The sequence below is a fragment of the Pelodiscus sinensis genome, chromosome 31, assembly GCF_049634645.1.
Source record: "Pelodiscus sinensis isolate JC-2024 chromosome 31, ASM4963464v1, whole genome shotgun sequence".
Lineage (NCBI taxonomy): Eukaryota > Metazoa > Chordata > Testudines > Trionychidae > Pelodiscus > Pelodiscus sinensis.
Window position 1 is genome coordinate 8,167,578 of NC_134741.1, and position 14,454 is coordinate 8,182,031.

The window sequence follows — 14,454 nt, forward strand, 5'->3', positions numbered from 1 at the left end:
TAATGTGATTTCTTTAATATTTCTACTCTCAACCTTTTCTTTTCATGAATATACCTATAGATTTTATATTCTAAACAGAAATTAAAAGGTGCAATGCCAAAAGTAACATCCCTGCGAGCTGCATGGAAACTTTTCAGACACCACAGTAGAGGCTCAACTTAAATATACACCCAAATTAAAAAACACAAAGAACTAAAAATGTGCCCCTTTTACTTGGTTGTGGCTTAACATGAAATAAAAGTCAAGCTGTGAGATATAAAAAGGAATAATTTAAAAAGCGGAAGTTAAATCCTAGTGAGAAAAATACAAAGGAGCCTAAAGTCTGGCAAATGAAGTACAAAAACATAATTAGGAAGGCCAAAACACAATGTGAAGCTGTCTAAAATTCAGAAAATAGCAAAATTCCTTTTAATTACAGCAGAAGCCTGTTAAACTAACTCCCTCCAAAAGCCATAAGCAAGTGTGTGTGTGTGGAGGGGGGAGGGGGGAGCCTGGCTGGGGGAGGGGTGCAGATTCTGCATCCCCAAAATTTCTGCAAACCTGCCACCCCTGCTCACAGGGAGTTTTAATGACCAAGTTTGAGTTTCAGTTGAACTCTGGGCGGGCACTAAATGAAGCTGCAGCTGCTGGGGATCGGGAGACCACAGCGTCCTGTCACGTGACGCATTGAGCACCCAGAGAACAGGCTGGATTCTTATCAGTCATGTGGGTTCCCCTCACTCCAGCCACCCCCAGCTCCTTCCAAAAAGGGAAACACTGGAGCAGGAGGGGCAGCAAACAGCCCTGGCCACGGTGCCCTGCCCCCGCTGCTCAGCTCAGACTCTCCCTGCCACTGCAATCGCCTGAAATCCCCCCCCCCCCCACTGCCCACTCACTTCCCCCGCAGCCTTGAGACACAGCAGCACCCCTGGGACCAACATGGTGATTGGACTGGGAGGGGTTTCTGGATGGGTCCCTGCCCGGCTTTCTCATCCCGCACAGCTCCACATGCCGTACGGCAGGAGGGGGGATTCTGGAGGGGCCTGACCAGACTGTGAACATGTTCAGAGTGTTCCCACAGGTGAGCAGTGCCCTGGCCTGGCAATTGGGGAGGGGAGAGACGAGGGAGACAGCGGAAGGGGGTGGGGCCTGGGAAGGGTTCCTACTGCCTCCCCACCTGGGAGCTTCACCCTCTGCCCACACTTGGAATCATGGTTAAAGTTCCTCCCCCGCCCCCACCAAAATCTGCAACAGCACCTCTGGTCCCAGGTCACATCCCTTCTACCCCCCATGCACAAAGGTGATTGGAACGGGGGTGGGGGGGTCTCCCACTGCCCAAAGTTCCCAAACCACCGGGCTGCAGGTGAGGAGCAAAGGCCTCTCTTTGTGTGAACCCCTGCCAGAGGGACACCGGCCAGCTTCCAGCCACTCATCTTCCCCTGACTTGCAACTAGCTCCCGGCGCAGACTGGGGAGACGTATGGGGACAGGGAGAGGGAAGCACATGGCCAGAGGCAGCAACACAGGGTCTGGGGAAACTTTTACTGCAAAAACACAGGCCCTGTTTAGGCCCCTACAGGGAGCACCTGGGAAGATGTGTGCTCAGCGCTCTAGGCCCCACGTCCGTGGGTTAGACACACAAAGCTGCCTGTGGAGCAGGGGATATGCTGTCCCTGCCAGACTTGCAGCAATCCAGACCAGATGTGATCCTATTCTCCCCCCCTCCCTTTCCCCTGTTCCCTCCAATCTCCCTTCATTCCTGTTCTGTTTCCCTCCCCCCTTCCCTCTGCCCTGCCCCCTGTTCAGTTTCACTTTCAGGTTTTGTCCTTCCCCTTCCTCTTTCTTCTTCTCCCTCAGTGTCAGCACAAGCCCGCGCCCAGCAGAGCAGACACATGCCCGATGGCCATGGCCTCCACAGCAACAGCAGGAGACATACAAGAAGAAGCCATTTGCCCCATCTGCCTGGAGTATCTGACAGAGCCGGTAACAATAGCCTGTGGGCACAACTTCTGCCGAGCCTGCCTCACCCGGCACTGTGAGCAACAGGGAGCAAACCCCCCTACCTGCCCCCAGTGCAGGGCCCCGTTCCAGAAGGGGCAATTCAAACCCAACACCCAGCTGAGCAACATCGTGCAGAAGCTGCAGCAGCTGGGGCCAAAGCCAGGGGCAGGGCGAACGGAGGATCGGTGTGAGAGACACGAGGAGCGTCTCAAACTCTTCTGCCAGGAGGATGGAGTCGCCATTTGTTTGGTGTGTGAGAAATCCCGGGCCCACAAGTCCCACACGGTGGTGCCTGTCGAGGAGGCTGCCCAGGAGTACAAGGTAGGCGACGCTGCTGACTGTGCCTAATTATAGCCCTACAGGCCCCAGGTTTATCCCCCTCCCAATACAGGGACAACAGTTCACAGCCGGCTGCTGTAAGGGAGGCAGCTAAATGAAAGGGGCTGGGTTTCAGAGGGGCAGTGGGAAAAGATCCAGATTGTTTTGGCCCGACACTGGAAGTCCCCACACCCTGACTGAGGGTATGTCTACACTACCCCGCTAGTTCGAACTAGCGGGGTAATGTATGCATACCGCACTTGCTAATGAAGCCCGGGATTTGAATTTCCCGGGCTTCATTAGCATAAGCGGGGAGCCGCCATTTTTAAATCCCCGCTGCTTCGAACCCCGTGTAGCGCGGCTACACGGGGCTCGAACTAGGTAGTTCGGACTAGGGTCCTATTCCGAACTACCGTTACTCCTCGTGAAACTCCTCGGCTGTTTCTTCTTCGAGTGATGTCCCCGTGGGTGCTCCACTACAGGTGTCGGGCTCGTCCCGGCGCCGCAAACCGGAAACTTCTTCATAGCAGTAGCCCCCTCCGGAGGGCCGCGCGTGCGCAGTGTGTCCCGCGGCGTTCGCGCCTTTTCTGCGTCGCGCGGCCCGACCCGCCAGTTCCTCCTGACCGTCCACGGCCGCAGACGGATCTGGAACACGCTCCTCTCCTGAGGAGAAATCGTTTAGTCAAAAATTAGATATATGTTCAGTTGTTTTCCCAGTTAGCCCCTTCCCAACGTAGTGTTAGTCAGTTTTATGTAGTTATTTAGTTAGTTAGATTGGTTAATTGTTTATAAAAAAAAAAAAAAAAAGAAAAACACTGTTACTTCAACCCCCTGTTTTAATCCCGGGGGTTACACCCGAACAGCGAACCATGCCCGGTTCTCCCGGGTTCAAGAAGTGCGCATCATGCGGCGAGGCTATGCCCGTGTCGGATGGCCACTCCCGCTGCATTCGCTGCCTAGGGGAGGGCCATATCCCTCAGAAGTCTGGCCATTGCGCCAAGCTAACGGCGCGCACGAGGCGTGACAGAGAGATGCGCCTTAAAATGCTCCTCTTCAACAAGGCTCTCCAGCCGCCGCCGACAACGGAGCGAGAGACCGAGGGTACGCACAAGACCAAAGAAAAGGCCTCCGCTTCGTCCAGGAGCCTAAGTGCGGCAGACTCGAGAGCCGCGTCGGGCCACCCACAGGCGATGGAAAAGCCTTCCAAAGCCCGTAGCACATCGGCGCCGAGCCCCGCACTCTCTCTGGCATCGGCCCCGCCAACCCGTCCGGAGTCGGCACCATCATCAGCGGCACCGAGCCTCCGAGCGGCACCGCAGCCGGATTCGGTGCGGTCCTCGGCACCGAGGCAATCGGCACCGTCGGTGCATGACCGTGCCCCGACTAAGACGGCACCGGTGGCCGACCCGGCACCGAAGCCTAAACAGGCACCGAAGCCTAAGCCGCAACAACCTAAGGCACCGGACACGGCACCGAGGAAACACTCGGCACCCAGATCCCATCCAAAGCCTAGCGACGCAGCCATTCCTCATCCTCAGGGCGCGTCGTCACCGCACCGCACCGACCGATCGCTGGAAGTGGAGGAGCCGTCCCAGTCTCCCGTTTCGGCACCGGATCCGACGACCTTACACCCTCAGGTGTCGGGACAAGAAGTGCTTCCGCCTTCCTCACCTCCTGCGCCTCAATCACCACGCCTTCCAGGGGAAATCTCTGATGGGGCCTCACTTATCTCGATCCCAGATAGCCCGGTCCCCCATACTTCTACAGCGGTACCGACGAAGGCACAGAGGAAAACACACCACCCTCGTACCCCTTCTCCAGGTTCGGACAGGGCAGCCTTCTCGCCTGGACCTTCGATTTCACCTCAAAGACGGCGGAGCCACTATCACGAGTACTCTCCTGCACGCCGTTACTATAGATCCCCGAGAAGGTCCATCACACCGCCTCACTATCACCGATCATACTACTCCAGATCGCCGTACCGTTACTCGTACCGCTCTCGTTCCCCTCGATCACCTACCCGCTCCCGCTATTATCGTCATAGGAGCACTCTGTCCTATTCTCCACAATACTCTCATCGTGCGTCTCGTCACCGCTCACCGCATTCGGAGCGTTCACGATCAATATCGAGGCGCTCACCCTTGTCTCCGAGCGAACAGCAAATATATTCGCCAACGACCCAAGGCTCTATTCCACCGGCTCAACGCCCACCAGCGCCTACGGGAGATGCGTCCACGACTTCGGTCCCACAGGACGATACCACTCAGTCACCAGTGGCGGAACGCCAGTCAGTGGCCTCCCCGACAGATGTCGCTTCCTCTTCTCCTGACGATGCGGTGTTTAATGACGAACCCCCTCTAGCAGATGATTACAAACAGTTCCATGAGCTTTTTACACGGGTAGCAGATTCACAGAACCTACGCACCTCGGGGGCGCCTCCAAAACACCATCCGCTGCTCAGAAATTTACAACATTCTAGTAAATCCAAGCTAGCTCTTCCTTTCGATGCCGCGATATTGGAGGTAGCCAATGATATCTGGCAAACTCCGGCGTCTATGCCTCCTACCAACAAACGCACGGACAGAAAATATTTTATCGATGCCAAGGATGCAGAGTTTCTCTTTACCCATCCTGTTCCAAACTCTATCGTGGTTGACGCAGCACAGCAAAAGGCGAGATCCGCGCAGGCGAGGAATCCCATCGCGGACAAAGAGGCCAAACGCTTGGATTTGCTAGGCAGAAAGGTCTATTCATCTGCAACGGCCACATTGAGGATGGCGAACTACTCCGCCCATCTTGCCAACCACGACTTCGACAACTATTCGAAGTTAGTGCCGCTCATACAGCATCTCCCACATTCCAAAAGGGAGGTACTGGAGCAGGAGGGGCAGCAAACAGCCCTGGCCACGGTGCCCTGCCCCCGCTGCTCAGCTCAGACTCTCCCTGCCACTGCAATCGCCTGAAATCCCCCCCCCCCCCACTGCCCACTCACTTCCCCCGCAGCCTTGAGACACAGCAGCACCCCTGGGACCAACATGGTGATTGGACTGGGAGGGGTTTCTGGATGGGTCCCTGCCCGGCTTTCTCATCCCGCACAGCTCCACATGCCGTACGGCAGGAGGGGGGATTCTGGAGGGGCCTGACCAGACTGTGAACATGTTCAGAGTGTTCCCACAGGTGAGCAGTGCCCTGGCCTGGCAATTGGGGAGGGGAGAGACGAGGGAGACAGCGGAAGGGGGTGGGGCCTGGGAAGGGTTCCTACTGCCTCCCCACCTGCACAGTGGCCCGTAATGCGCTCCAGATATCTCTCGATATCGCGGACTCAGCCTCCCGCACTACCGCGACGTCCATCGTCATGCGACGAGACTCTTGGCTCCACCTGGCTTCAGTGCCAAAGGATCTACACCCTAAAGTGGAGGACCTCCCATTTGACCGAGCATCCCTGTTCGCTCAAAACACAGACCAAGTGTTTCACTCAGGAAAAGACTCTAGAAATACGTTAAGAACGCTAGGGATGTACACCCCGCCCTTCAGGCGCAGGAGAGCCTGGCCATATAACAGGCAGAGGCCGCCTCCTTCTTCGGCTTCCTACTATACCAACCAACGATTTAGGCCATACGACCAGCATAGACAGAGGCAGCGCCCCCAACGTCGCCGCCAGCAATCTAACAAGGCCAACAACCAGCAACAATCTAGGCAGCAAGTTTGACGGACTGATCGAGAGTCTGCGAGCCATCCCTCAACTAGAACCCAACGCGAGAGTAACCAAACTCTTCAACCGCCGTCTGTATCCATACTCCCTTCGTTGGTTTGCCATCACCACAGACCGCTGGGTCAGGGAGATTGTAACCTCAGGACTCACCATTCCGTTCTCCACCTTGCCTCCCACCAACCCTCCCTCCCCACCCCTTTTCAGGGACCCCTCCCACGAAAACCTGTTACGACAGGAAGTAGGTCACCTACTTACCATAGGTGCGGTGGAAATAGTTCCTCCCGAATTCCATCGCAGGGGGTTCTATTCCCGATACTTCCTCACAGAGAAAAAGTCGGGGGGATGGAGGCCGATACTAGACCTTCGCGGTCTCAACTGCTACCTGCGAAGGTACAGATTCAAGATGGTTACTCTGGGTTCCATCATTCCAACACTACAAAAGGGGGATTGGTTCGCGTCTCTCGACCTGCAGGACGCATATTTCCACATTCCTATCCATCCAGCTCACAGGAGGTTTCTGCGATTCACCGTCGGAGACGACCACTACCAATATGCGGTACTTCCCTTCGGCCTATCCGCAGCTCCGAGAGTATTTTCAAAGACCATGGCAGTCATAGCGGCATACCTCCGTCGAGCGGGGATCACCATCTTCCCTTATCTCGACGACTACCTCCTCTCGGCACCTTCGAGAGAACAAGCCGAGATGGCAGTTGCCACTACAAAAGGCATCTTCGAGACCCTTGGCCTAATTATCAATCTGCCAAAATCTACTCTAACTCCGGCCCAGTCCATCGTGTTCATTGGGGCCAGACTAGACTCTACCACTGCTATGGCGTATCTGCCTACGGACAGAGCCGACACCATTCGAGACCTATCGAACGTCTTGCTCACGGCCCCGAAGGTCCCTTACCTTACCTGCCTGAAACTATTGGGCCACATGGCCTCTACCACATACGTCATAGCCCATGCTCGCCTCCGTATGCGATGTCTGCAACATTGGCTCCTCATAGCCTACAAACCGGGCATTACCAATATCAACGCTTTCATAACCATCCCTGCCCGAGTCAGGAAATCGCTCGTTTGGTGGACTCTACCTGCCAATACTCTAGCAGGCGTTCCATTCCGGATCCAGCCCCCATCCATTCAACTGACCACGGACGCGTCCCTAATAGGCTGGGGGGCGCATATGTTGCACTACCGGACTCAGGGACTGTGGTCCCATCAGGAATCCCTACTCCATATAAACTTCCTGGAGCTCAGGGCAGTCTTCAACGCATGCCGCCACTTTGTCCACCACATACAGGGGACCACCATACAAGTCCTTACCGACAACATATGCACGGTTTACTACATCAACCGGCAAGGAGGGACCCGGTCCAGGACTTTGTGTGCGGAAGCAGTGCGCCTGTGGAACTGGGCGATCCGCCACAGGATTGCGCTCATAGCTTCCTATCTCCCCGGCAAAACTAATATAATTGCGGACACGCTCAGCAGATCATTCCACTCCCAACACGAATGGGAGCTCCTTCACTCTGTAGCCCTCGATCTGTTTCGGGCATGGGGTTACCCAGAGATCGACCTCTTTGCCACTCGCGACAACAGGAAGTGCCGCTATTACTGTTCGAGAGCGGGGATAGACAACCAATCCTTGGGGGATGCCTTCCTTCTCAATTGGGGGGCGTACCATCTCCTCTACGCTTTTCCCCCAATCCCGCTGATACCACGGGTAATACAGAAAATTCTATCAGACTCGGCGACAATAATCCTGGTGGCTCCCTTCTGGCCGCGCCAGACTTGGCTCACGCAACTCATGCAGATGTCGGCGTCCAGACCTCAACGTCTTCCACGGATCAACAACTTGATCTCACAACAAAACGGCAACCTTCTCCACCCGGATGTCGACCGCTTGCACCTGACAGCTTGGCTCCTAACTGGCTCCAGGGCCTAGAATTAACCTGCTCCCAAGCGGTCATGGATGTACTCGTGCAAAGCAGACGCCACAGCACCCAACGATCGTACATCTATAAGTGGCGTCGCTTCTCAGCCTGGTGCCAGCCACAAGCCATTAACCCCCTAAATGTGCAGATCCAGCGTATTCTGGACTACGTCCTGCATTTACACTCCCAAGGATTGGCCGCTGCTTCGCTAAAAGTACACTTGGCAGCTATTTCGGCTTTTCACGCTCCCATAGAGAGCTTTTCCGTTTTCTCTCATCCACTTACGAAGAAATTTCTCAAGGGAATTTCCAATATTTGTCCACCGCACAAGCCTATCCCGCAGCCATGGGACCTTGGCCTTGTACTGGACACCCTTACCCACCCACCATTTGAGCCACTTGCGACTTGTGAGTTACAAATTCTCACGATAAAGGTTACCTTTCTCCTGGCGATAGCCTCAGCTCGGCGAGTTTCAGAGCTTGCAGCACTTTCAGCGGACCCTCCATACACGATGTTCACTCAGCAGGGAGTCTCACTGAGATGTCATCCATCCTTCTTGCCAAAAGTCAACTCGTCCTTTCATGTCAATGAACCTATAATCTTCCCTACTTTCTACCCCAAACCACACGCTACACCGGAGGAAGCCCGCTGGCACACTCTGGACATTAGAAGGGCATTGGCATTTTATCTTGACAGAACACGTCCATTCCGGAAGTCTCCGCGTTTGCTATTATCACTCGCTAATCGCTCTAAAGGTCATCAGCTGTCGTCCCAACGTGTTTCCAAACATATAGTTAACTGTATCACCCGTTGCTACACTCTCAGAGGGAAATCTCTGCCCTGTCCGCTAACCGCGCATTCAACCAGAAGTATGGCTGCCTCCACGGCTTTTATGAAAAATGTATCACTTAGAGACATATGCAGGGCAGCGACATGGTCGTCCGCATCCACCTTCGCTAGACACTATGCCCTTGACCGTCTCAAGGAGGCAGACACAGCAGTCGCTCAAGCAGTCCTTTCGTCCGTGCACAAGTAAATCCGAAGCACAATCAGTGCGAGGGTGACTGCTTCATACTCACCTGTAGTGGAGCACCCACGGGGACATCACTCGAAGAAGAAGAAAAGGTTACTCACCTTGTGCAGTAACTTCTGTTCTTCGAGATGTGTGTCCCCGTGGGTGCTCCACGACCCGCCCTCCTCCCTGCTTCGGAGATCTCTCTTGTATCTTGCAGATGTTCCGGCTAGGAGGAACTGGCGGGTCGGGCCGCGCGACGCAGAAAAGGCGCGAACGCCGCGGGACACACTGCGCACGCGCGGCCCTCCGGAGGGGGCTACTGCTATGAAGAAGTTTCCGGTTTGCGGCGCCGGGACGAGCCCGACACCTGTAGTGGAGCACCCACGGGGACACACATCTCGAAGAACAGAAGTTACTGCACAAGGTGAGTAACCTTTTCTTGTCACCCTGGATGCCCTGCAGGAGAAACTCCAGGGGGCCCTGGGCCCGCTCAGGAAGCAGCTGGAGGAGGCCCAGGCGCTGACGTCTAAAGAGGAGGAGAAAACGACAGAGTGGCAGGTGGGTGTCTGGGTTTCTCTCCCCGAGCCCTTCCCCCGGCAGCACTCCCAGGGGCGAGGGAGCCAGAATGCTCCAGGATGAGGGTATGAACTTTCTCTGGCAGATCAAAGTTAGTTGAGGTGTGTCTGCACGTGGTGCCATCACAGGGACACCCCCTGACCAACCAAATCCAGGGCGGGTCATCCCTCATCCCAGTCACCTGCTGCTGCTCCTGTGACCCTCCCTGGCCTTGTCTGTAGCTGGGGCATGAACGTCCGTTCTGGTTCTCCGGCCTGTTATAGCAAGACCCCCACTGAGGATGTAGGGCTGTGAGGAAGACGCTGGCGGGTCACTCGGCACATGGCCAGGCTGGGTGAGGCCAAAGCCAGCCCTGGCAATGCCCTGAGGGCCCAACACCCACATGAGCCCCAGGACAACACCCACAGGGCTATTGGCATCAGCCCTCAATGCTGAACATGCAGCCCTGGGAGCCTGTTGTCAAGAATGAGCATCACCCACACCCTGCTTTGATGGGTCCGCTTGGTGTGTGAGTGCCCAGCCTTCCCCACAGATGTATTTTGCTACTCCCCATCCCCCCCGTACATCTCTTTTGTTCTCTCGATTTCTTCTCTCTCCCATGTCCATCCCATGTCACCTGCAATAACAGACTGCAGCCTTACCTGGCACCCTGGATAACCCCACCACGGGACTGGTCCTGTTCACTCTGAGCTAAAACCAGCCCTTTACGGTACAAACAACAAGCAGTCTAGTCTCCCTTGTTGTGTTTGCTGAAGCAGACTGACACAGCTACCTCGCTGAAACCTCCTGGTGCATTTCCCAAAGAAGTAACTGTCCTTACATCCTCACTCAGATCTGATTCTCCCTGCTTCACAGAGGCCCAGCCTGTAACTCAACATCTGACTGGTGTTTTCTCTGTGTCTTTCCTATTTTCCTTTCTCCAGAGGAAAGTGCAGGTGAAGCGGGAGATGATTGGGGGTGAATTTAACAAGCTGCACATGCTGCTGAGGGAGGAGGAGCAGCTGCTTCTGCAGAGGCTGGCGGAGGAGGAGCGGGAGACTCTGCAGAGGCTCCAGGAAAATGTCACCAAGCTCTCCCAGCAAAGCGCCTCCCTGCAGCAGCTGATCACAGAGATGGAAGGGAAGTGTCAGCAGCCGGTTGTCAAGTTGCTGAAGGTGAGATGGCGTCAAAACTCGGCCTCCAGCCAGAATCACAGCTCAGATCCATGGACCTGGATCCCAAGAACGGGAATAAACGTGCTACGTGCGGTGCTCACAGACAATATCAGGCCAAGGGCTCCCTTGGTTCCAAACAGTGCAGTTTGGGTGGGAGGGGAATCATGGAGATCCAGGGAGGCCCTGGGGGTATGTCTACACTACCCTCCTAGTTCGAACTACCGTTACTCCTCGTGGAATGAGGAGTAACGGTAGTTCGAACTAGGCTTCCTAGTTCGAACTACCTAGTTCGTGCTGCGTGTAGCCGCGCAGCACGGGGTTCGAACCAGCCGGGATTTAAAAATGGCGGCGCCCGGCTTATGCAAATGAAGCCCGGGAAATTCAAATCCCGGGCTTCATTTGCAAGTGCGGTATGCCTACATTACCCCGCTAGTTTGAACTAGCGGGGTAGTGTAGACATACCCACGGAAATTAATGTTTGGTGCAAAAATGATACTGGGCTAAGCCCATCCCTGTGACTCCAGAGCATTGGACTCAACCAGTCGCTAAACATGGATACAGGGGCTGGGTCCCTAGGAAGAAGAATCATTTAACTAAATTCCCGTCCGACCTACAAACAATTAATTGAGTGTAAATGCAAAACGACACAGGAGGTTTTGCCGAAGAACAGTGAAGCCCAGGACAGGGTGGGGGGATTCATCTATTCTCTGTATGAAATGCTGCTGCCTGGGTGGGGGATCGCTCCAATGTATGCCCCTGGTGTTCACACAGAGCATCAATTCTCTTTCTCCTTTCAGGATGTGAAAAGTACGTTGAGCAGGTGCGTGTCCCATTTTTGCTGCCCTCATATTCCTGGTGGGGGTCCTGTGGTGATGCCAGTGCAGGGCAGCTGATGATGCTGGGACGTTTGCTTCCTAGGAGTGAAAACATGGAACTCCAGGAGCCAGAAGCCATTTGCACCGACCTGCAGCGCGGGTATAAAATTTGTCTTGATCTGAGGGAAGCTCTGAACAGATTTGCAGGTGAGTGGAGCCCCTGGGACATCGAGATGTTTGGTGCCGGGGGCTCTGGGCAGAGCCTGGGGCCCAAGGACACACGTGGACCCGGCTGGGAGCTGTGCAGTAGCTGGAGGCTGATGGGCTCAGTGCTGGGGCATTTGCCTGCTGCTCACATTCACCTGCTGGCACTTGCCAGGGATCTGACCTGGCCCCCTCATCCTGCCTCCCTGACCGGGTCAATGGGGCCACTGAGCAGGTGCTGGGAGGCCTGGCCTGGGCCCATGTGCTGGGGACTGCACAGACGGGTCCTGGGGGCATGTCTGTGTCTCTCTCCAGGCACATGGGAGGCGCTGCCCAGGTATGTAGCCAAACCTGCCGTGTCTGCAGTGCCTGGTGTGAGAGTCTCCAGTGTGTCTGTCCCAGGGCTGGGCGAGGGGAGCCAGGGGGTAGGGGCTGGGGCAGTCACTAGCTGGGGTCACCTGTGCCCCGGGGGCTCTGGGAGGGGCTCTGTGGCCAGTGCCCGCACTGGGAGACGCCAGGGCAGCGTCTGAGGGTCTGTGCCGCTCACAGGGCCCAGGGACACGTCGCTCTGGGCAGAGAGTTCAGGCTGGAGCCGAGTCTCCACTGGCAGCCGGGTCTGTGGGCTGAGATCAGGGCTGGGGGGATTTTCCTGGCCAGGGCACATTTCACAACCGCTCTGGAGTGTCCCAGCTGGTGCCCTGAGCCCAGCCTGCCCGTCACCGCGTGGGGCTGGGGACAGTCCCTCCCTTCCAGTCACTGGGTCCAGTGAAACTGCTCCCGGCCCCAGGCTGAGTTTGCTGGCGAGTGTCCATGGACAGAGCCAGGTGCCGCCGCTTCCCTTCCAGCCTGTAGCCCAGGGGCGGGGACCCAGCTGGGAGCCCCAGGTCCCATCCCTGTGTGGGGTGGGGCAGGGATGGGAATGTGGGTCCCCCCTCAGGTGGGGGCTGAAACCGCTGGGCTCCGGGGGTCTGACGTGGGGCCCCTCAGTCTCTGCTGCTGCAGATGCTCCCCATGGCCCTCTGCCCCAGTTCTCCTCACGCCCCTCTGCACCCTCACATGTGACTTGCCCCACCCCCCACCTTTCTCCTTTCACCCCCTCTGCCCCGGCACCCACTGCTCCCTCCCCTCCCCCTTCCTTTTGTCTGCCCCTCCCTTCCCCCTTCTGGCATCTGGCACCTGCCCCTCCTCCTACCCTCTGGTGCCCTCCCTTCCTTTGCCCCCTTCAACCTCCAGTAGCTGCTTCACAACTGGCCCCTTGTTGGCCCTGGTGCCTGTCCCGCTCCAGGCTGCACCCCTGTGCCCCTGAACCTGCTATTAATGCCCTCTTGCCCCTGGCATCCACCCCTTCCCTTGTCCTCCCGCCCCTAGCACCTGCCCCTCCTTCCAATCTCTTGTGCCCTGTAGCCCCTGGCATCCATCCTTCCCCTTTCCCTTCCACCCCCTGATGCCCACCCCTCCCTCAGCCCCATTTACCCCTTGTGCCTCTCCCATCCCACACCACCACTGTCCTCCTGGCCTTTGTCTCTCCCCCAGTCTGCCCCCCTGCCCTCCGCCTGCCTCTTCCTTCTCTTGCCCTGGGCCCCACCTACGCCTCAGCATGAGCCCTTCCCTCGCCCCCCCACCTGTGCCTGCCCCTTCCCTCACATCCACACCCCCTTTCACCTTCCCCTTAGTTCTGCACCTCCCCTCCCCTCCTGACACCTGCACCCTCCCCTTCCCCAAGCCCCACTTTGTGCTCTCCCCCTTTGGCCCCTGGGCCCGTCTCTCCCAGCTGCCTGCCCAGTGCAAGTCCCCACCCTTGGCCCCCCTGGGCCCCTAATGTTTGTCCCTTTGCCTCCCCTCTCGCTCATTGGCACCCTCCCCTCCCCTTCTCCTTATCTCTGGGTCCTGTCCCTCCACTCACCTTCCTCTGCCCCCCTTGTGCCCTCCCTTCTCTACACCCAACTCTGTCTCCTGTCCTCCTCTGTTCCCTTGTCCCCACTCTGCCCCCTGGTGCCTGCCCCTCTGCTCTCTGCCCTGCTTGGCTCTGCCCCTCTGCTCAGCCCCCTCCCTCCCTCGGGACTGCTCCTTCCCTTGCCCATCTCTGTTCTCCTGGCACCCACCCCTCATGCCCCTCCCCCCTTGATAACCACCCTCCCCATGCTGCCCTTTTGACCCTGGGATCTGCCTCCCATGCCCCTCTCACCTCCCTCTTTCCCCTTGTCACCTGAACCGTCTCCCACCCCCTCCTTGCCCCTGGGGCCATGTGAGGCCTGGAGAACGTGAGTCAGGAAGTGTCATTTCCCCTTCACCGCACACAGGAGCCAGGGGCACCCAGTGACGTGACCAGGCAGTGAGACTGACCCACACACAAGGCAGCATTTCCTCAGGCAGCGCAGTCGGCCGGCGGGACTCTGCCGGGGGTGGGGTGAAGGCAAAAGTTACAACATGGCTCAGAAAGGGCAAGATCCGTTCACGGAGGGTCGCTCCGTCAGTGGCTCTGAGCCAGGGTGGGCAGGGATGCACCAGCCTGATCTGAGCGTCCCCAACCTCTGTGCACCAGAGACTGGGAGTGGGTGACAGGGCAGGGATCACTAGACGATTCCCCCTCTGCTCATTTCCTCTGGCTGCTCCAGGTGCTGCAGTGGCAGGAGGCAGGACACTGGGCAGAGGGACCAGGAGTCTGGCCCAATATGGCTGGTTTTGCATAAATATTAATTATAATAATCACAACACAGTTAATACAGAAACTCCCCCAGACACTG

At 56.8% G+C, this 14,454-nt stretch overlaps 1 protein-coding gene across 2 annotated transcripts in view; it reads left to right on the plus strand.

Moving 5' to 3' along the window:
• Positions 1-896: 896 nt before the first annotated feature.
• LOC102451188 (butyrophilin subfamily 1 member A1-like) overlaps positions 897-14,454 on the plus strand; it is a 55,621-nt gene continuing 42,063 nt past the window's right edge. The window contains exons 1-6 of one of the 2 annotated variants that reach the window (XM_075912692.1): positions 897-1,060; positions 1,836-2,300; positions 9,424-9,519; positions 10,461-10,691; positions 11,489-11,511; positions 11,610-11,713. In XM_075912692.1, the coding sequence (XP_075768807.1) occupies positions 1,040-1,060; positions 1,836-2,300; positions 9,424-9,519; positions 10,461-10,691; positions 11,489-11,511; positions 11,610-11,713 (940 nt within the window). In that variant the 5' untranslated portion in view covers positions 897-1,039. The remainder of the gene's footprint in view (positions 1,061-1,835; positions 2,301-9,423; positions 9,520-10,460; positions 10,692-11,488; positions 11,512-11,609; positions 11,714-14,454) is intronic. The other variant, XM_075912694.1, reaches the window with a different exon arrangement.